This window comes from Protomyctophum parallelum (genome assembly GCF_964188405.1).
Source record: "Protomyctophum parallelum genome assembly, chromosome: 18".
In the NCBI taxonomy this organism is placed as follows: Eukaryota; Metazoa; Chordata; class Actinopteri; order Myctophiformes; family Myctophidae; genus Protomyctophum; species Protomyctophum parallelum.
Genome location: NC_139716.1, coordinates 14573279 through 14595565, shown reverse-complemented (window position 1 = coordinate 14595565; position 22287 = coordinate 14573279). Strand labels below are relative to the sequence as shown.

The 22287-nt window shown below is 44.0% G+C and overlaps 1 protein-coding gene across 3 annotated transcripts; it reads left to right on the top strand.

Moving 5' to 3' along the window:
* Window positions 1-482: 482 nt before the first annotated feature.
* LOC310875209 (mothers against decapentaplegic homolog 1-like) lies at window positions 483-19854 on the top strand (the record flags this gene model as incomplete). 3 transcript variants are annotated; one of them, XM_083788360.1, is made up of 9 exons in its annotated part: window positions 483-533; window positions 4785-5118; window positions 6876-6985; window positions 7744-7849; window positions 13266-13505; window positions 15208-15333; window positions 16537-16758; window positions 17781-18037; window positions 19577-19854. In XM_083788360.1, the coding sequence occupies exons 2-9, from the start codon at window positions 4935-4937 to the stop codon at window positions 19718-19720; spliced, it is 1389 nt and encodes a 462-aa protein (XP_083644486.1). In that variant the 5' UTR covers window positions 483-533; window positions 4785-4934. The 3 variants fall into 3 exon arrangements, with proteins under 3 accessions (XP_083644486.1, XP_083644485.1, XP_083644487.1); XM_083788359.1 differs by having other exon boundaries at window positions 491-533; window positions 4776-5118; window positions 19577-19720; XM_083788361.1 differs by having other exon boundaries at window positions 493-533; window positions 4934-5118; window positions 19577-19720.
* Window positions 19855-22287: the final 2433 nt, after the last annotated feature.

Sequence of the window (22287 nt, the reverse complement as noted above, 5' to 3'; positions counted from 1 at the left end):
GTTTTGTGATCGGCTGGGTCTGTCTGTCTGTCTGTCTGTCTGTCGGGGTAGGAATGGTGGTCCCTTATTGGCTGTTGATGGTGACGTAACTAAGATCAATACCGGGTCTAAAGGATTTAGAACAGCAGTACTTGCACGCTCTACTTGCGCACAAGTAGGCTTATACTATACTGGCCTATACTTGTGTGTGCAAGGTGCAAGTTGGCACCTCGACAGAGTGCATTTCTAGTTATTATTATTATTAATTATTATTATTATTATTATTATTATTATTATTATTATTATTATTATTATTATTATTATTATTATTATTATTATTATTATTATTATTAGTAGGAGTAGTAGTTTCAATAAACCAACCGACCCGCCCGCCGCGGAGGGACTGTGCAATGCTTCGAACACTCCCATTCGTATGGTTTGACGTCAGCAGAAGAGAACGTGGGCGGGGCGAGGAGCAGTGAGTGAGTGATAGAGTTGTAGAATAGACAAGTAGTAGTCGAAGTGTGCGGCGCGTTTCAGGAGAACACGTCAAGGTAAGTTGTTTAACTAACTTTAAACATTCGTTTGTGAACGTCAAACGGCGCACGGCCGTTGATCGAACGTCGCTCAGGGGAATGGTGTCGTTGAAACGCTTAAACGTGGAGTTGTCGTGGTCTTTTCGGTGGTCTATTGTTGGCGAAAAGCAAGACGGACGTTATTTTCTTGCAAAGTAACTTGTGTGTCCGTGGTGAATCACAGACACACTTTATCGCCATGGAAACCACGTGATCCCGTGTGTGTGCGTGCGTGAGTGTGTGACTGTGTGACTGTGTGTGTGTGTGTGTGTGTGTGTGTGTGTGTGTGTGTGTGACTGTGTGTGTACAGCACAACTACTATGTAATGATAGCATTCGACAGGCCTCTCTCTCTCCATCATGCTGAGGTGACATTGTCACATTGTCAAGACTGTGCCTGCCAACAACATGACGTACATAATAAGAATAGAGCTGTACTTATACGTATACACATACAGACAGTATGTGAATCAAGTGTATACAATATGACAAAACTAGTGTACTTGTGTATACATTGTCAAATTTTCTGTGTGATGTAAACCACACTTATGTACAGATAAATGCAACATATTCTCTGCCTCGGTTTCTCCTCATCCCTCTCTCTTTCTCTCTCTCTCTCTCTGTCTGTGATAAATAACCCATTTTGGACTGAGGTCGATACAAAAAAAAAAATACTTCTAAATCCTAACATTTTTCTGAAAAAGCCATGTTTCTATGTCAGTGGTGCTCAACCTTTTTCATCTCAAGGACCCCCTCACTGACCCCCATCTCAAAATATGTAGTTCCAGGGACCCCCCCAGAAGCCAATATTTTAGTTAAAAATCACACCTGTGTGAACTGAGTGGTGCAACTCCCCTCTCCCCCTGCCTCTCTCTCTCTCTCTGTAATTAGAATTTAGCACTAGTCAACAGTGCAACACTATCTCTCTCTGTTTCTGACACAACAGCGCCCCTACTGGTACTCATAGCCACATACATAGTCACATAGGTTAACACGGACATTGCTTGGAGTGTTTGCACCACTCAAAAATGTTCGCTCTGAAATATATATTCAAAGATTTGCGCCACATTTTCACCACTTTTCAAAAATAGCAGACCTACAAGCTCGAGCTTGTGGATCTGCTATTTTTTCAATAGCTAAAGTATAACATAATGCTTAGAACACCAAAAAGGGGTTCCCGCCCAGAATGGGATAATGTAGTTGGGTCTACAGAGAGAGCAGTGCTCTGTAGTGGAGAGTGTGCAACTCAACACCTCCCTCATCCTCCTCCCTTAGGTCATTCATCCTTCCATCGCTCTCTCCTCCTCCCTCATTCCTCTGATAATCGTTCGTACGCCTCCTTTTCCTTTCATCCGTCTGTCATTCCCCATCCTTTTAAACGTTTATACATGTTGTCTGTCTCTAGAGGTGCTCCGATCAGGTTTGTTTAGGGACCGATTACACCGATACCAATCTAGTGTGTAGTGTAAGTGGATTTGTGAATTTTAATATTTCCCAAATGATATGTCAAAAGTCAAAACCCAGGCCTGGGCCATGGCTCAATGGTCCAGGCACCTTGGCTGGTAATTAGTGAGAGAAATCTATGAAAATCTGGGAACTAAATCGTTACCAAGAAATGTCTTCACCAATGTGTTTCTAAATGTGTCTACTAACATGTACTAAAAGTTTTAAATTCAACTCCTGTGGGAAATTGAGTTATTAGCATAATATGTGACCATACCCATAACATCCTATATAAGGCCAAAAAGTCCAAATTTCATCATTCTTTAAGTAGCATGTGACATATGAAACTAGGGGTTCTTCATGATTCTGAATCCATTCCAAGCATTAGTTTTGCACAAAAAACACTCCTTGGGCTAAATTAGGCCATATCCCAAGGAGTGTTTTTTGTGCAAAACTAATGCTTGGAATGGATTCAGAATCATGAAAACCCCCTAGTTTCATATGTCACATGCTACTGAAAGAATAATGATTTTTTTTTCTTTATATAGGATGTTATGGGTATGGTCACATATTATGCTAATAACTCAATTTCCCACAGGAGTTGAATTTCAAACTTTTAGTACATGTTATTGTTATTAGACACCTTTAGAAACACATTGGTGAAGAAATTTCTTGGTAACGATTTAGTTCCCAGATTGGTCAAATACCTGATAAAATGCCCTTACTAAATCCAGTCTGGCAGTGTCTGACTGCATGTCTCCCCCCCCCCCCCCCCATCACTCTCCCCATTTCCTGTCAGCCTACCGTCTGTCCCTCCATAAAAAAATGTAAAATAAATATAAAAAATATAACAAAAAGTCAAAACCCACGTCTACTCTAAACTGTTCCTGTGTGTGTGGGCACTGCAGGAATGGGAGAATGTTTAGGCCTGTCACAATTTAAAAAGATCCAAAGTATATCTGATTGACTTTTATACTAAACCCATTTAGCCCATTCTGAACGGGAACCCATTTTGGTGTTGGCACCATGTTATGCTTTAGCTATTGAAAAATAGCAGATCTACAAGCTCATAGCGCGTGGCGCGCTACGAGCTTGTAGGTCTGCTATTTTTGAAAAATCGAAGAACGACTGACATTTTTTAGAATCTGATCTCAGGTCAGAATGGGTCAATCAGACCAATGTGTGTCCAGTGGAAACCTCGTATGAATCTGATCTCAGGTCAGAATGGGTTAAAACACCAAAAGGGGTTCCCGTCCTGAATGGTATAAAAGATTGGTTTCTTCAGATTGGATGAATTGCCGATCACCGATCGGTCATTTGAAGATCACCGATCGATGGCTGATGGATTGGAGCAACTCTAGCTGTCTTGTTGTTGTCGGTCTGTCTCTCTTCTTTCCCTCTCTCCCTCGGTCTCTCTCTATATTTGTTGCTTCATTCTTTCCCTCTCTCCCTAAAAAAATACATACATCCTACATTTAACATTTTTCCAAAATAGCAGAAATATATCATATCTATCTACAAACCCTTACCCCTTATCCCTAAACTTATTTGCCATTTTTTACTATTTTGGAAAATATTTCAAAATAGTTCAACTAGCCGATCTACATCGACAAGTTGTTGTGAGCTTGTAGATTGGCTAAAAGGTTTTTCTTTAAATAGTAAAAAATGGCAAATAAGTTTAGGGATAAGGGTTAAGGTTTAATATATAGCCCATAGCATTCTATAGTGTAATAAGTGTATACATTTTCGTTGTTAGACAGATTAGTTTACTTATGATCCTTGATGACTATTTCTGTGCATTTGATGTATTGCCGTGTGTTCTTGGTTACTGTATTACCTTGTGGTGTTCTTGCTTACTGTAAATCAATCTGGATTAAGAGCGTCTGCTAAATGCCTTAATTGTTAAATTGTAATTAATCATCAACTCAAAATCGTGACAGCCCTACATCTCAATCCATCCTTTCATCTATCTGGCTGGAAACATCACTTCACTTCCCCCTCTCTCTCTCAGTCTGGGTCTTTCTCCCCATTAGCTCCATCCGAGTCCCTCCATCTCTTGTTCCTTTGCTCTCCTTTTCATCCTATCATCCTCCTCTTCCTTTTAGAGAGACTCATTGATTTTCTCTCCAGCAGAGTGGCAACAGGGGTGTCAGATAATTGTGTGTGCGTGCGTGCGTGTGCGTGCACGCCTTGTCTGTGGCCTAGGAACATTTTAATCTGAAATATTCTTGGTCAGATCTTTAGTGAACTACATGAGGCATCCCTATTTTGGGCACATTATCCCATTTTGGGGCGGGAACCCCTTTTGGTGTTTTAAACATTATGTTATAATTTAGCTATTGAAAAATAGCAGATCTACAAGCTTGTAGGTCTGCTATTTTAGAAAAATCGTGAAAATATGGCACAAATCTTTCTTTCAGAGCCAACGTTTTTAACTCAAATCGAGGGGGGGGGGGGGGGGGGGGGGGGGTGGTTTCCTGAAATAACATATTTTCAGATGGGTGTCGGTGGCCAATTACATATCATTTTTTGGGTCCTTGACATGAAATATTGAGCACCACTGAATGATACAGAAACATGAAAACTGTCAGAATTTAGACATTTTTTAAATGTCGACGTCAGGCCTAAATGGCTTATTCTATGTTCTTCTTCAAAAGATGTCAAAGATAGAGAAAATAGCAGGTCTACAAGCTTGCAACATTGTTGTAGTAAGCTTTCTGAAGCTCTCTTTCTCTCCCCTGTCTGTCTCTCTCTCGCTCCCTCTCTCCGTCCCACCCAGGTGTCTCAGGTGTGTCCAAGATCAAAGCCATATTGACCGTTGGACCTTCTGACCAGTCAGAAGAGAGAGAGAACCTCCGATCGTCCACCTTCTGTTTTTCATTCTCTCTCTCGCGCGCCCTCCGTCCTTCCGTCCTCCGCTGCCTGCCTGGTGTCCAGGATGAACGTCACGTCCCTCTTCTCGTTCACCAGCCCGGCGGTGAAGAGGCTGCTGGGATGGAAACAGGGCGACGAGGAGGAGAAGTGGGCAGAGAAGGCGGTGGACGCGCTGGTCAAAAAGCTGAAGAAGAAGAAAGGCGCCATGGAGGAGTTGGAGAAGGCCCTGAGCCAACCCGGACAAATAAGTGAGCACTGAGAGGGGGGGAGAAGAGAACAGAAGAGAGAGAGAGAGAGATGTCTTACTACGTGCAAGGGGAACCCTAGTCTGTAGTAAAGAAATTAAAGACCCAGAATTAATCGGCTATCACTAGTCACATACCCTAGTAAAGTGCATTTCTATTGTGCCTTCATCCAAGGCGCTTTACAATGTGCATTACACACACACACACACACACACACACACACACACACACACACACACGAGGCACCAGCCTGCTCATCGTCAGGAGCATTTATTTGGTTCAGTGTCTTTACTCAAGGTCACTTTGTCACTAATCCAGGGAGAGCTGGCAGGGATCAAACGTTTCCCAAGTGCCGCTCTAGCTCCTGAACCACTGCTGCCCAATAGACTGTACACACATACTGTAGACCGACACATGAACCACTGCTGCCCAATAGACTTCACTGTACACACATAGACCCACACATAAACCACTGCTGCCCAATAGACTGTACACACAGACACACACATAAACCACTGCTGCCCAATAGACTGTACACACATAGACCCACACATAAACCACTGCTGCCCAATAGACTGTACACACATAGACCCACACATAAACCACTGCTGCCCAATAGACTGTACACACATAGACCCACACATAAACCACTGCTGCCCAATAGACTGTACACACATAGACCCACACATAAACCACTGCTGCCCAATAGACTGTACACACATGGACCCACACATAAACATGTTGTTACTTCAAAAGGATGATTCTTTTTGGTCAAAATCCTTCAGCGTCCCTATATTCTGGGGACGAAAACTGCAAAAATAGCCAATCTACAAGCTCGCAGATCAGCTATTTTTGTCAAGGATATTGGGTGTAGAGTGAAAAAAGGAAATTACATAGTACAAATTGCTGGGGCACTTCGTTATACATTTCTGGGGCACTAGTATATAAAGTAGTTATGGATAGATTAGCGATGACGGAGGGCTCGCCTGAGGACGACCTACGATACAAAGAGATGGATAGCTTTTAGGTAATGTACGTATGTAATGTACGTATGTTAGCTAGCTAGCTAGCTAACATACGTACATTACCTAAAACACGCTGAATTCCAGGACTTATTTCATTTGTGGTCTTCTAAAAGTTAACACTTATGATGCCCAGGACGTCCACTCGTCCTATCACATAAAACCGCCGGGTGCCTTGGACGTGTGGGGACGTCTTAAGGTCTTTTATATTTTATCAATATAAAACGGGATAGCAAAAACATTATTTTTGACAGCGGCTGTTGCTAGGCAACGCCTTGCTCAGCCCCTCCCGGACCAGTTTTCACATCCTGGTCCTTATCTTCTCTGAATCTACCGGGATTTCTTTCAAAATAAAAGCTTGGGGTGCCGCGAAGATATGGCTGCTTTTACTCTGTAAAATTCTGTTTCCCGGACAAAATTCGGGAGACATATATTTGCTGTGCTTACCTCGCTATCGTCTATATCCACACGTCGTGGTGAGTATTCTCTGTGGACATGATGTGAAATATCAATGTGTGTGATTGTTGGTCTCCTTTTGCGTGTGTGTGCGCGCATGTACTGTGTTTGTGTGTGTTTGTGTGTGTGTGTGTGTGTGTGTGTGTGTGTGTGTGTGTGTGTGTGTGTGTGTGTGTGTGTGTGTGTGTGTGTGTGTGTGTGTGTGTGTGTGTGTGTGTGTGTGTGTGTGTGTGTGTGTGTGTGTGTGTGTGTGTGTGTGTGTGTGTGTGTGTGTGTGTGTAGGTCAGTGTGTGACCATTCCCAGGTCTCTGGACGGTCGCCTACAAGTGTCTCATCGTAAAGGACTTCCTCATGTCATCTACTGTAAGGTCTGGAGGTGGCCTGATCTACAGGTAATGTCTGCTAGCAGGACTTCCTCATGTCATCTACTGTAAGATCATAGATATAAAAATAAATAGATGCCTCATTGGCTGCTGCAGTTCAGTGGAGTGACGTGTCCAAGGAACTAAAGTATTGATTCAATCAATCAATGTTTTTTTTTTTTAAGATATTCTTTTGCGGCTTACGCCTTTTATTGATTTTTGAAGGGACAGACAGTAGGCTGACAGGAAACGGGAGAGAGATGGGGGGATGACATGCAGTAAAGGCCGTGTCGGGTCCGGGAGTCGAACCCGCGGCACACTGCGACTGGATTACCAGTCCGGTGCCCAGACCGTTACGCTACGGCCTGGGCCCAATCAATCAATGTTGTTCTGTACACCTACACACACCAGTTAAACATTAACCAGTCAATCATGTATTACGGCATTACAGACTAACTCCGAGATTAAATATTTTCATTAGGAGTATATAATGGTCATTCTTTTCCACACAGCAGAATGTGTTTGTGACAACAACTGAATGAATTATGAGCCCGATTCTATGTAAAAGTCCACAGTCATGTGGATGTGACACTCGCACACTGTTTTAGAAGACTCCGAAACCCCCTGTCCTCTAATACTGTAAGCTCTGCAGAAGAGCCGGGCTATAACATTTTCTATCCAAACAAACAGCAGGTGTGAGTGCTGTTGTTTTTGTTGTTGGGTGTCATGTACAATTGCACATGCCTGAAGTGTCTCTCTCTCTCTCTCTCTCTCTCTCTCTCTCTCAGTCTCACCATGAGTTGAAAGCTCTGGAGTGCTGTCAGTTCCCCTTCGGCTCCAAACAGAAGGACGTGTGCATCAACCCCTACCATTATAAACGAGTTGATAGTCCCAGTAAGTACCACCAATACCACTATGTAAACTGATTTGTAAAGCATCAATGTCATTTCCTTGGGCGATAACTTCCGCTGAGATCCCGCAACTTCCGCCCAAAACAAATGATAGACTCCACAACGTGGGTCTTGCCCAGGGTGGGACCCACAGGGGATCAGTTGAATAGTGACCTTTTTTATCATGATGATGTTTGAGGGGTGCTATGCCCAGCTTAGTGTGTTTGTGTGTACCCGAGTGGAATAGTAAGAGAGTGGCGACACTATTCCATCTCAATAGAATAGTTCCAATGTTTGGAACTATAGCCCCATAGTCACCCGCTTTGCGTCGCCACTCTCTTACTATTCCACTCGGGTGTGTACCAAGTTTGAGATGACTTGATTGGCTGAGCGAGGAATGTGACGTATGACGATAAGAGCACCCCTCACTTCACACGAGTGTGATTTTTATAGGATTGATCAATTTGCATGTGCTCACAGTTGTGAAGATGTATTTGGATTGACAGGCATGATGTCACACAAAGACGTCATTTGCCATTGATTTGGCCTGAAAGTTTGTGGAATACAGAGGCTAATGTACAGCTTTCACTTTGGTAAAGTGTTCATAATGCTAATGGTCAATGCCCGACGTGTGCCAATCCAGATCAATACCTCCAGCCACGGAGGAGAAGCGGGCAGAACAGAGAGGTTTTGGTGACAGGCTTGCTTAATTATGTGTAGGATATTACTTGTTATTAAAGTTACTAAGTTACTAAAGCCAGCTTTGTGTGTTTATAACGGTGTGTAACACTGCATACTGATAGAAGTGTCTGTAGACAGGAATACTTAGGGTAATCACTTTGAGAAGGCCACATCCTTGAATGAGAACACTTAGTTAATTAAAAAGTACAACAAAAAGAACATCTGGGGAGACGTACTCCCTTTTGAACGGAGATAAACAAGCTCTTTCATTGAATATGAGCTCAAGGTTCTCTTAAGATATGGAGAGGAACTAAAACGCATGTGAACTGAAGCACTCCCACATGAACAACACCATTCCTAGGGTGGGGGTAGATTATACTATATTGTAGTGAAGTCGGAGGAGTTACAGAGTATACAGTCCATTTGGTTCAGTAACTTATACACATTTACACACGCCGACACATAGGGAAAGGTAGCGCACACACACACACACACACACGCACACACACACACGAAATGGACATAGTGGCCGAATTGGTCATTGCAGCTCGAGCCCGTTGACTATCATTGAAGCACGTTCATGTTATTGGGCCCATGACGCGTGAACGAATGTTTCATACGTGAACGTGCGCAATGATAGTCAACGACACAGCGCGTTCATGTCATTGGGGCAATCCATCCCAGAATGCACACTACTGTCATGACCTGACTCAAATCATGACAAATATGGGAGACGACACACAGAAATAACTGCCAAAAATGTATTTATTTGAAACTAGACTAAACATAAGTTATACTTTACTTTTAGAGTGGGGTGTGAGACAGTAGTCAGTTGTATCAGTAGTGTAGTGCATGTATGGATGTGTGAGAATGTAGTGTATGTGCAGGTGCATTAACTAAGGACCAAAGTAACTCAAAAGAACCAAAACCAAACAATGTTTCCTGGGAAGGAGTGAGAGAGGGAATGGCCTTGACCAGCCTGCTTAGGTACTCCTAGCCAGATTGGAGTCAGGTGTGCCTCTTCCACTAGCCCATTCTGAACGGGCACCCGTTTTGGTGTTGGCATCATGTTATGCTTTAGCTATTGAAAAATAGCAGATCTACAAGCTCATATCGCGCCACCGAGTGGCGCGATACGAGCTTGTAGGTCTGCTATTTTTGAAAAATCGAAGAACGACTGACATAAAAACATAGCTTTTTCAGAAAACTGTCATTTTCAAACATACATTTTTAGAATCTGATCTCAGGTCAGAATGGGCTAGGCACCCCCTGCAGGCTGGTCCCCTCCTCCTACACATGGACAGAGAACAACACTATCAGAACACAGCAACATCACACAAACAAGATGGGTCATCACAGTACCCGGAAGGAGGAGTGAAATCGCCTCATGCGCTTTTGAGCAACTTAATGCAAGTGGATGGAAGGAGAAACCCGGTGCCGTCTCTATTAATATATACTCTAAGGGATTCCCTGGAAGCCGGACCCCTGGGAGTTAGGCCTGTCACAAATTATTACATAAGCGCATTTTTGTTGTTGTTGAGATGATCACAATTATTTTGTCCTATAAGCTACACAGCAGCCTCACTCTCTGACACACACACACACACACACACACACACACCAAGCTCTCTCTCTCTCTCTCTCTCTTGCAAACAACTTACACAACAACCCGCCCCATACCATGGCATCGACACAAGTTATTTTTAATACTGCACAAAACTGCACATCATCATCTATCATAGTTTATTGTGCATTATTATACCACTGGTTCCAAAACACTGGGTCGGGACCTATTTGGGACACACATTGTTATGGGTCCCTTTAATTTTTCTTTCCTAAATTTAGTTTGTAATTGTTATTTCAACAATTAAAAACAAGTCAATTAAAAACAAATTAAATGTTTGTTGTTTTTTCCCCCCAGTAATTTCATGTAGAAAAACTAGAAATCAAAGAAAAATCTAATAAATTACATAAATTAGAAAATGAATGTTTAAGAAGTAGTTAAAATAGCCGTGCCGATCTACAAGCTCTCAATGCGGCGCAAAGCCAACATCTAATTTGTCTTTTGGGTCATAGGCTAAAAGGTTTAGGAACCACTGCATTGAACCATATTTAATTTGTGTGTGTGTGTGTTTCTAAAAGAAAGTGACCTAGATGCACTCCATAACAAGGCACTCACACACAGTGAAACTCTAGAGAGATGCCCCCTCAGCCAGCTGGCCCTGGAACTCCGGGCACAAACACAAACAGAGCCACGAGATAGAAAACCCATTGGACTAAACCAAATTATAAAACAGCAAAAGGAAAACTATCTGACACACTGGAAAGTGGCAACACAAAAGCAGAGTAAACTAGAATGCTATCTGGCCCTAAACCAGGGGTCGGCAACCCAAGATGTTGAATGAGCCATTTTCGACCAAAAAAAAAAAATCAAAATCTATCTGGAGCCGCAAAAATGTAAGCCTTAAAATGCTTATATAATGAAGACAAAAGGGCTGCAAGTGGATATTAGCCTATCTATCAAAATAAAAAGTGCGCTATGGTTTAACTTTCATTACGGGCACGTTCGGAAATAGCGCACTGAGCGCACTGTGCAATGCAAACTAATATAGGCGAGTGCGCTTCCGTAATTGTCTGGAAGAGCATTCCATGTTTTCCACACAAGTGTGTCGTGTTTTGGGAGGTTTACAATATCGGTATTTGCCTGTATGCTTATTAATCTGCAGTGACAAACTATCAAACAATAAAAAAGTAACGTTGAAAGACATTTCCAGGGAAAGCATGCTAAGTTTGCATGAATGAGAGAAAGAGGGCTGTTGCAGTCGCAGAACTGCTGAAGAAAGCAGAAGGGAGCAAAGTCAGCAAACTAACTTTTAAGAAGTGGATCGCAGCTTACTCCACCACACCACTCATGCTGGCTGCTGCTATAGTTTCGTTGCAACACGGGAGATAATACGTCTATATGACTCCTTCAACGTCTATATGACTCCTTCATATACTGTAGTCACCGTCTGAACGGCTTGCCACGTTTTTATTTATTGTTTGATAAGTTTGTCACTGCAGATTTAGCCATGGTGCGTCATGGCAACTGCAGCCTGTTTTACGCAATCGCTACATTTACATTGTAAACGTGTACATAAACATTCAGATTCCAAATATAAAGTACTCGCCACGTGTGCCACTGGTGTTAAAATGTTGCTGGTACAGCGATTAGCATTGCTGCATCCCGCGTTGTTTAATAAAAAGCATTTTTATCCGAGCTGTTATTTTGCCATTGGCTTTCAACTACGCGCCCCCAACCGGTGTGCAACTGTGGATTTCCCAACCCCGTTTGAGAAAAGTAGCCGGGGCGCTCGGATAAAAATGCTTTTTATTAAACAACGCGGGATACAGCAATGCTAATCACTGTACCAGCAAATTTCTAACCCCCGTGGCACATGTGGCGAGGACCTTATATTTGAAATCGGAATGTTTATATACACGTTTGGACTGCGATTGCGAAAACAGGCTGCTGTTGCGTCATGGGCTACTGCAGATCAAGCATACAGGAAATCCATCTGCATTGGCTGTGAAGGCATAAGCGTCTGTCCACGAATTGTTAAATCCTCTGTTTTCGTCTGCTATCTTTCTTTTTCTCCCTGTAGAAGCCATAGCGTAGCAGGCACCAGCCTCACACACCCACCGGTTTGTTTATAATAGTGTCTGGCGCGCAGCATGCGTCGCATGCTATGACGCGAATTTTAGTTGACATTATTGAAACTTAATATTTATTCTACACATTTTTACAAATTTGGGAAACTTAAGAATGTTTCTGTCACGTTTTGCCTCCTACAGAAACCATAAATGAAAAATAAAAATGTGAAAAAATAAACTTTATACATTTTCATCGATTTTTTTGTAATGCTACAGAGAGCCACCAGGGGAGTGCTCAAGAGCCGCATGCGGCTCTAGAGCCGCCGGTTGCCGACCCCTGCCCTAAACAGAGAATACACAGTGGCAGAATACCTGAGCACTGTGACCGACCCAAAACAAAGAAAAATCTTAACTAGGTACAGACTCAGTGAGCACAGTCTCGCGATCGAGAAAGGCCGTCATAGGCAGACCTGTATCCCGAGAGAAGACAGACTATGCACCCACTGCACACTAAATGAAGTGGAAACCGAGCTACACTTCCTAACCATCTGTCCATTGTACCAAGACATCAGAGACACATACTTCCCACAGATTACAACCACACACGGAGATTTTGAAAACATGACCAATGACAAAAAACTCCCATATCTGCTGGGCAAAGTACAACAATGTGCAAACACAGCAGCAAGATTTGTGAGTTGCTGTGATAGGAGAAGGATATCAAATGGAACACAACCACCGTAAAGACTAATCATTGTGTATATGCCTGCACTATACCTGCATCGAGTGATCTTGGTACATAGAAGTTGATCTATTGAAGAATCTGACAAAGTACATCATTTTTGTTTTTGTTTTGATTGTATTGCTGTATTGTTGTACTGTTCTTTCTGCTTTGGCAATGTAAACGTATGTTTTCTCATGCCAATAAAGCCCTTTGAATTGAATTGTGTGTGTGTGTGTGTGTGTGTGTGTGTGTGTGTGTGTGTGTGTGTGTGTGTGTGTGTGTGTGTGTGTGTGTGTGTGTGTGTGTGTGTGTGTGTGTGTGTGTGTGTGTGTGTGTGTGTGTGTGTGTGTGTGTGTGTGTGTGTGTGTGTGTGTGTGCACAGTGCTGCCCCCTGTCCTCGTCCCCAGGAACAACGACATGATCTCGCGACCTTGCGTCCTCTCCCGTTTCCACGGGGACGGCAACGAGCCCCTCATGCCCCACAACGCCACCTACCCAGAATCCTTTGCGCCGGTCGGCCACGGGGCCAACCTGGGCGCGTTCCCTCACCCGTGTTCCCCGGAGAACGCTTACCCGGCGTCCCCTTTGAGCTCCGACGCCGACAGTCCCTTCAATGTACCAGGTACTGTCTCGCCCTCACTCACTCTCTTGTCTGTCTCTGTCTCTCGCCCACTGCCTTGTCTCCAGTGGGTGGAACAAGTACTCAAATGTTTTACCTGTGTATTGTGTCTGTAAGTAAGCATCAATACTACAATAGAGGGCATGCACGCGACATCATCGTACTTGGAAGTTATGTGGGAACGCCCACTGAGTGGCAAAAAACTATTCTTTCTGGCCAAACAGAAAAGTCCTGTCTGATTGCATTAACCCATTCTGACCTGAGATCAGATTCATACGAGGTTTCCACTGGACACACACTGGTCTGATTAACCCATTCTGACCTGAAAATGGGTTCCCGTTCAGAATGGGTCAAACAATGTTAAACTCACCAACATTGCAGCTGTACGAAAAGCTTGAGTTATCCTCTTTCTATCTGCAAAGTTTTTGTTTCATAAAAATCCACCATAGAAACGTTACGAGCTATACTTTATGTCAAGAAATGCCCTGCGTTTGATTATTTTTCTAACTGTCAGAGTTTGGAAGTGCTTTTTTTCAATAACACAACATTTTGCTGCCTCCTGCATTATGTGACATTTAGAAACAGGTGGTACGGCAGGACGGTTGAGTGATTTCCAACGAGCGCTTCCAAACTCCAACACTCCATAATGCTGCTCAATGTTTTGCCACTCAGTCTAGATGAGGGGGGCGTGTCCTGATGGGAAAATCATACTCTCTAGATCGAAATACTCTTCTACAAGTAAAAGTCCGGAATTAAAGATGTACTTGCATGCAGTACAGTATTGTCATCAGAATGTACCAAAAGTAGAACGTTTTGCAGAATATGTCCCGTTTCAAGTTTTCAAATGTATACATCGAAATGTATATAGATATAGGGTTGAAGTGGTTACTCAAGTAAAGAGCAAATACCTCACAATTTTACTTGTTTTAGTTTTTTTTGGGTATTCATTCAGACAGCTAGCAATGGGTAAAATGCTCCCAAAAAATAGTCTCTGTGACATATCTAGGAAATCTGCAATCAAAGATTTTCCTAGAAGCTTTGTCATTGGTCCATTTGCCCGTCTACTTCCTGATTGGTTAGTCATTTCAGCAGGGGGTTTTTTCCGACGAATGACAAAGCTTCTAGGAAAATCTTTGAATGCAGATTGTGGCCCCTAGATGTGTCACAGAGACAAAAACATTTTTGGTAGCGTTTGCTGGCTGTCTGAATACAAAGACAAACAAAAAAGTCATAAAAAATTTCACATATTATTGCTTATAGCTACTTAGTATTTAACCCATTATAGGAGGTATAACCCTACCCTTCTGGACGGGAACCCCTTAGGGGTTCTGTACAGTATTCAAAAATGACCAAAGATATTGATGCTGCTATATTAATATTTGAAGTTTTTCAGATTTAGAAGTACATACATTCTTTCAACCTCTGTCTGTCTGTCTGTCTGTCTGTCTGTCTCACCCCTCATCCGCATCACATTGTGAGGTCATAGAACTAAACATAAAAAGATGAAATATGGAAATGCATAAATCAGACAGCAGATGTCGTCATTAAAACCTGTGTTGTGTCTAATCACTTACATACTGTGTGTGTGTGTGTGTGTGTGTGTGTGTGTGTGTGTGTGTGTGTGTGTGTGTGTGTGTGTGTGTGTGTGTGTGTGTGTGTGTGTGTGTACGCGCGCACGTGGCTGTGCCCTTTGCCCCCTCCCCAGCGGACACCCCTCCCCCTGCCTACATGCCCCCGGACGATTCGCTGAGCCAGGAGTACACCCAGCCAATGGACACGGGCCTGCTGGTCGCCATGCCGACCGCCACCATGGAGACCAACAACAGGCCAGGTAACCGTGGCAACCACCCAGCGTGTCACAGCTTTGGAGGACAAAGTGTGTGTGTGTGTGTGTGTGTGTGTGTGTGTGCGCGCGTGCGTGTGTGACCTTTACCTTCCACTCCTCCTCTATTTTTATGTCCTCGTTCACTATTCTGACCTTCTCCTCTCTACGGGTATGTCTGTCTGTCCCGTGTCTCTCGCTTAATTGCTCTGTGGTAACGATGAATTGTAAATTATCGTACCGGCCACTCTACCCCCACCTGAGCCACTACCAATTGTTTTCCCAGTTAATTTCATGATGAAATACAAATAAAAATCTTAAGAAATTCCCATAAATTAGAAAAACCAAATGTTTAACCCATTTAGGCCTGACGTCAAAATAAGAATAAAGTCATCTGAAAGAATATATATATATTCAAAGATTTGTGCCGCATTTTCAAAAATATAGGAGTGTTGTGATGTCAGAACAGGCCAGGTTATGGAGTTCTGTGTCAGGCATGCCCAAATATGGAGTGGTGTGATGTCATAATATATGGCCCCTGGGCAGGGCCCGGGCAGAGGCCCTTTGTGGTGGCTTTGGACCCCCTGTGGGGGGGTGGAACGCGTGTGTGGAATTTGAAGTTGGTGGGGCGGTTCTCGAGTTACGTGGATTACACACGTATGTACAGAGACTTGGTGCATTTATAGTTAGATTTCTTAGATCATTATTTTATTTCCTCATGAAATTACTGGGGAAAAAATAATCATTGAATTTAGTTTTTAATTCATGAAAAGTTTTGGTATTTAAAAACTATAAGGGGACCCATAACAATGTGTACCAGCTCAGTGGCCTTGTGGTTAGAGTGTTGTCCGCCCTGAGACTGGGAGGTCAGGGTTCAATCCCCGGCCGGGTCATACCAAAGACAGGGACCCAATGCCTCCCTGCTTGACACTCAGCATCAAAGGGTTGGATTGGGGGTCAGTCTCAGCGACATACTAGCGTCATGTCCAGGGGGTGTACTTGTACATCAAGCTGCCTCACTCTACAGAAACAGGAGATAGGCCCTATCTCCTGCCCCTATGGGCCTCATGGCTCGGCAAGGCTACTTATAACAATGTGTCTGCGACCCACAAACGGGTCTCGACCCAGTGTTTGGGAAACAATGATGTGTAGAGGGTTCAAGTTCTCTCTCTCTCTCTCTCCCCTCCCCCCCCCTCCCTCCCTCCCCCCCAGACGTGCATCCCGTGGCGTACGAGGAGCCCAAGCACTGGTGCAGCATCGTGTACTACGAGCTGAACAACCGTGTGGGCGACGCCTTCCTGGCGTCGGACTGCAGCGTGCTGGTGGACGGCTTCACGGACCCCACGCACACCCGCAAGAGGTTCTGCCTGGGCCTGCTGTCCAACGTCAACCGCAACAGCACCATAGAGAACACGCGCCGACACATAGGGAAAGGTAGCGCACGCACACACACACACACACACACACACACTCACACGCACACGCTGGAGCAGTAGTGGCTCAGAGCCTCTTCTGCCTGATGGCCAAAAGCGTAAACTCTGGCCACCCGGCCGGGCCAAGGGAGAATCCCCCTTCATGAACACATCAGTCCTGTCCTGGCCTACATTTCATTGGCTCCCTGTCATTTTCAGAATTCATTTTAAGGTTATTTTATTTGCTTTTAAATCTTTAAACAGCAGCCGGCTTACACCGGATCCAGGGCTCTGAGGTCGGCCGGTCAGTCACTACTAACTGTCCTTGCCCGAACTACCTAAGCTGGCAGCGACTCTACTCCGAGTCTCTCTCCTGCGTGACTGAACTTCTCACCCTATCTCTAAGGGAGATACCAGCCACCCGTCTGAGAAAACTCATTTTGTCCGCTTGTATCCACAACCCTGTGTGGTACAGCGACTGCAATACTGCCTTGAATCTTGTCTGCCGCTCCGATTCTCCGGCTGATGTCTTGCTCCGCCCCTCCCCTCACTCGTGAACAAGGCCCTGAGATACTTAAACTCCTCCATCTGTTATTTTAATTAAATGTGCTATATAAATAAAGTTTGATTTGATTTACGGCTTGAGCAGTGGTTCCCAAATCTTTTAGCTCAAGACCCAAAAGAGAAACTAAACGTTTGCCCGTGATCCAAACTAGTGAAAATAGCAGATTGATCGGCTATTTACAAAAGATCACAGGATCTACTGGGGGATGCTAGGGGGATGCCATACTGTGTGTCGTAGGCTCAATATGTCAGTTTGTCGCCTCCCCCCTCACATTCAATAGATCCCATTATCTGTTTGTGTCCAGATGTAATTTCCCGGGGTCTAGTAGGAAAATAACACTCAATTTAATTCAATTCAATTCAAATGAGCTTTATTGGCATGAGAAAACGTACGTTTACATTGCCAAAACAGAAGTGGAACAAAGACAATCCAAATAGAACAATGCATTTACAAATAGATATTGGATATAATCTCTCCAGGTGTCCACCTGTACTACGTGGGCGGCGAGGTGTACGCAGAGTGCCTGTCGGGCAGCAGCATCTTCGTCCAGAGCCGTAACTGTAACCACCACCACGGCTTCCATCCCACCACCGTGTGCAAGATCCCCTCCGGCTGCAGCCTGAAGATCTTCAACAACCAGGAGTTCGCCCAGCTGCTCGCCCAGTCCGTCAACCACGGCTTCGAGGCCGTCTACGAGCTCACCAAGATGTGCACCATCCGCATGAGCTTCGTCAAGGTAACCACAAGACGGAGCTGTTAATACATTTGGGGTATTGGAATTTGGCTCTAGACTGCATGCATTCTTCCTGCCTTCCCAATCTGCATATTGTTCCTGGTTGTTGGTACCCCAGCACCACCGGTGGGCTCTGCTATTTCTGTTCCCCATGGGGGGTTGTTATCTATCTCCCTGCTCGTAATGCTTAACCCATTCTGACCTGAGATCAGATTCATACGAGGTTTTCCACTGGACACACACTGGTCTGATTAACCCATTCTGACCTGAGATCAGATTCTAAAAATGTCAGTCGTTCTTCGATTTTTCAAAAATAGCAGACCTACAAGCTCGTAGCGCGCCACTCGGTGGCGCGATATGAGCTTGTAGATCTGATGCTAACACCAAAATGGGTTCCCGTTCAGAATGGGTTAATTAATGTGTTTAATTGTGCCAAGCAGGAAGAAAATGTAGCAGAGCCGAACGCCAAGATAAAAAATGATATGTATACTTGTATTCTCGTTCTATAATAAATATTTGGTTAAATCTATCTGTGAGTTATCTGACTGAGCTGTACTGTAAGTCAGTCAGTCGTTCTGCAATGACTGCTTTCATGTCATGTTCATTTTAATGCTATAGCGCTCACGCTCTGGACTATATGTTATTATGTTATATATTATGTTAACCCTGAAATGATAGAGTAGGCAACGTGCATCTTTGAACAAAGTGGGCTAGTGGTGGTAGTGTTGGATCATCGAAAGATATGTGTTCATGCTTTTATCTCACGTAAATGTTAGCGTTGTATACTCTTTACGATTTAAAAGCAGCTTTCTATAAATGGGTCTTCAGGAGTGATTTAAAACGAGGAAGCGAGTCGGCGAGCCTGATCTCTCTTATGGTACAGCATTAACAGTGGGCTAGTAGAGGTTGAACAAAGTTCAGGCTGGAGTCGATCTGGGGGTGTGTTCTCTCCTCTGTGTCATCAGCGCCCATACCCTAGGGTAGGTACCCTCACAAAAATCCTGGTCTCTAGTATACTGCCTCCCTCAGGCCAGCCGGAGCGTCTGATGGAGAGGAAAGGAACTGGTTGGAATAACGTGTTCCTTCCACTCGCTACGTCCCACCGGGGGAAACTCCCCCCTGTCGGGTGATGAGAAGCGGCCTGCTCACTCCTCATGCATCGAAGGAAGCATGAGCTCATTCCGGGGCTCTCCCCAGGTTGGGAGTGCCCAGGATTACAACTTAGGCAACACGGACATAGTCAGTGGTCACATAGGACATTGCTGTTCCTTGGAGTGGTTGCACCACTCAAAAACTAAATAAACATTGTAACGTACCAATGCTCAATGCAAAGAACAGCAATTATTTGTGTGACTATTAATCGTCAACATAAATGTGTAATCGTGACAGCCTGTGTGTTTCAATGGGCCCAGTGTAGTTATTTTCAATATGGTTTTGCTGCTGTTAATCTTGGACCCATATCATAAAATACCTTCTCCATTCTCTCTCTCTCTCCCTCTCTCTCTCTCTGTCTCTCTGTCTCTCTGTCTGTCTCTCTCTCAGGGATGGGGGGCGGAGTACCATCGTCAGGATGTCACCAGCACCCCCTGCTGGATCGAGGTGCATCTGCATGGTCCTCTGCAATGGCTGGACAAAGTACTGACACAGATGGGATCTCCTCACAACGCTATATCCTCTGTCTCTTAACGCACACACACACACACACACACACACACACACACACACACACACACACACACCCCTAAACAGCATGCACGCGCGCACACACACACACACATGCACACACACACACACACACACACACACACACACACACACACACACACACGTCTAAGACAACGTGAACAATCTGTACAGTAACTGCTCCGGACTCAATAGTTCTGATGCTGTAACATTGTACTAATGTTTGGTTTACACAGTCCTGGTCCTCACCTCCAGTACTGCTGGTTTTATATCCTACCAGGACCTCTAGTACTGATGGTTTTATGTCCTACCAGGACCTCTGTAGTGCTGGTTTTATGTCCTACCAGGACCTCTAGTACTGATGGTTTTATGTCCTACCAGGACCTCTAATGGTGCTGATTTTATGTCCTACCAGGACCTCTAGTACTGATGGTTTTATGTCCTACCAGGACCTCTGTAGTGCTGGTTTTATGTCCTACCAGGACCTCTATAGTACTGATGGTTTTATGTCCTACCAGGACCTCTGTAGTGCTGGTTTTATGTCCTACCAGGACCTCTATAGTACTGATGGTTTTATGTCCTACCAGGACCTCTAGTACTGATGGTTTTATGTCCTACCAGGACCTCTAGTACTGATGGTTTTATGTCCTACCAGGACCTCTAGTACTCCTGGTTTCAACACTAGGCTAGTAGAAGTAAGCAGGTTATCTACATCAGGACAGTTTAGTTCAAAATTAAAATCTTTCTCTTCTAGTAGTTTTATTTTTTTTCTTTTTGTTTTACATTTACCAGTACCTCTTTTGGGGCACATTTATCCAGTATGCTTTATTTTATATCCTGCCAGGATCTTGATAAAGGATTCGGTATATTGGTGCATGAAATTTAAATAATGTATTCCAGATTACTTTATTTTTAATGGTACATGTTTTCAAAGGATTCCGTTTCGCTGCCAGGCTGAAATAACATTTTAGAATAACTGTGGAATAATCGTTTTTTTAATTGAACATTTTTATAACTTTTTTTTGTGCCATTTTGTATATAAATGATAACAAAGTGGAGATATGCTTGTTAGTGGTGGTCGATGGTTCTCTGGGGGTCCTTTAACCCATTCTGAACGGGAACCCATTTTGGTGTTGGCATCATGTTATGCTTTAGCTATTGAAAAATAGCAGATCTACAAGCTCATAGCGCACCACCGAGTGGCGCGCTATGAGCTTGTAGGTCTGCTATTTTTGAAAAATCGAAGAACGACTGACATTTTTATAATCTGATCTCAGGTCAGAATGGGTTCATCAGACCAGTGTGTGTCCAGTGGAAACCTCGTATGAATCTGATCTCAGGTCAGAATGGGTTAAGGGGTTCCAGGGGGCCAACATGTCGATGGTTCTCTAGGGGTCCTTGAAGGGGTTCCAGGGGGCCAACATGTCGATGGTTCTCTAGGGGTCCTTGAAGGGGTTCCAGGGGGCCAACATGTCGATGGTTCTCTGGGGGTCCTTGAAGGGGTTCCAGGGGGCCAACATGTCGATGGTTCTCTAGGGGTCCTTGAAGGGGTTCCAGGGGGCCAACATGTCGATGGTTCTCTGGGGGTCCTTGAAGGGGTTCCAGGGGGCCAGCATCACGGTCGGTTTAACCACTTAAACCATATTTTATACTTTTTGGAGTCATTTAGAATTGTTTTAACCCATTAAGACCTGGAACGTATCTATGTCACTTTAGCTTTTAACCACCTTTTAACCATTATTTTTTTACTTTACCGGTTGAAAAATAGCAGATCTACAAGCTCGTACCGAGTGAGCTTGTAGATCTGCTATTTGGGGGGGGGGGATATATAGAATTGTGTGGCTCCTTGACATGAAATAGTCTGAGAACCTCGGATATAGAAACATAGGTTTTTCAGAAAACTGTCGTGATTTAGAAGACATTTGTAGAATCTGGTCTCAGGTCTTAATGAGGTCAACACAAATCTCCATTGACAGTCTTTTCAGATGGGGGGGGGGGGGGGGGGGGGGGGGTCCGTTGCCAAATAATACATTCAGGACCTTTTTGGTGTTTTAAGCATTATGTTCTACTTACGGTAAGCTATTGAAAAATTGCAGATCTACAAGCTCAGATCTGCTATTTCTGCTATAAAAAAATCATTAAAATGTGCAAATCTTTGAATATATATTCTTTCAGAGCAAACGTTTTCAACTCAAATCTTTGCTTTCGGGGGGTCTTTTCAGATGGGGGTCGGTGGCCAAGTACAAATAATTCTGGGGCTCTGAGTTCTGAGAGAAACCACTGACATAGAAACAGGTTTTTCAGAAAACTCACAATTTACAAGACATTTAGTAGGATCTGGTCTCAGTCCTAAATGGGTTCATTTAGGTGCTTTGGTTGGAGAACTACTGATGGTACATGACTGCACTGTCCTCCAGGCCTACAGACAGTCATGAACATGTTGCTAGGCAACCAGATAAACATGAGTTCAGAGACAACATCCATGTGGTGCAGTAGATCACATCACCTTGACCACTTAAACCCTGTACTTAAGTTGACTGGGGGTCTGTACTTGGCACCCCATTTCGTCT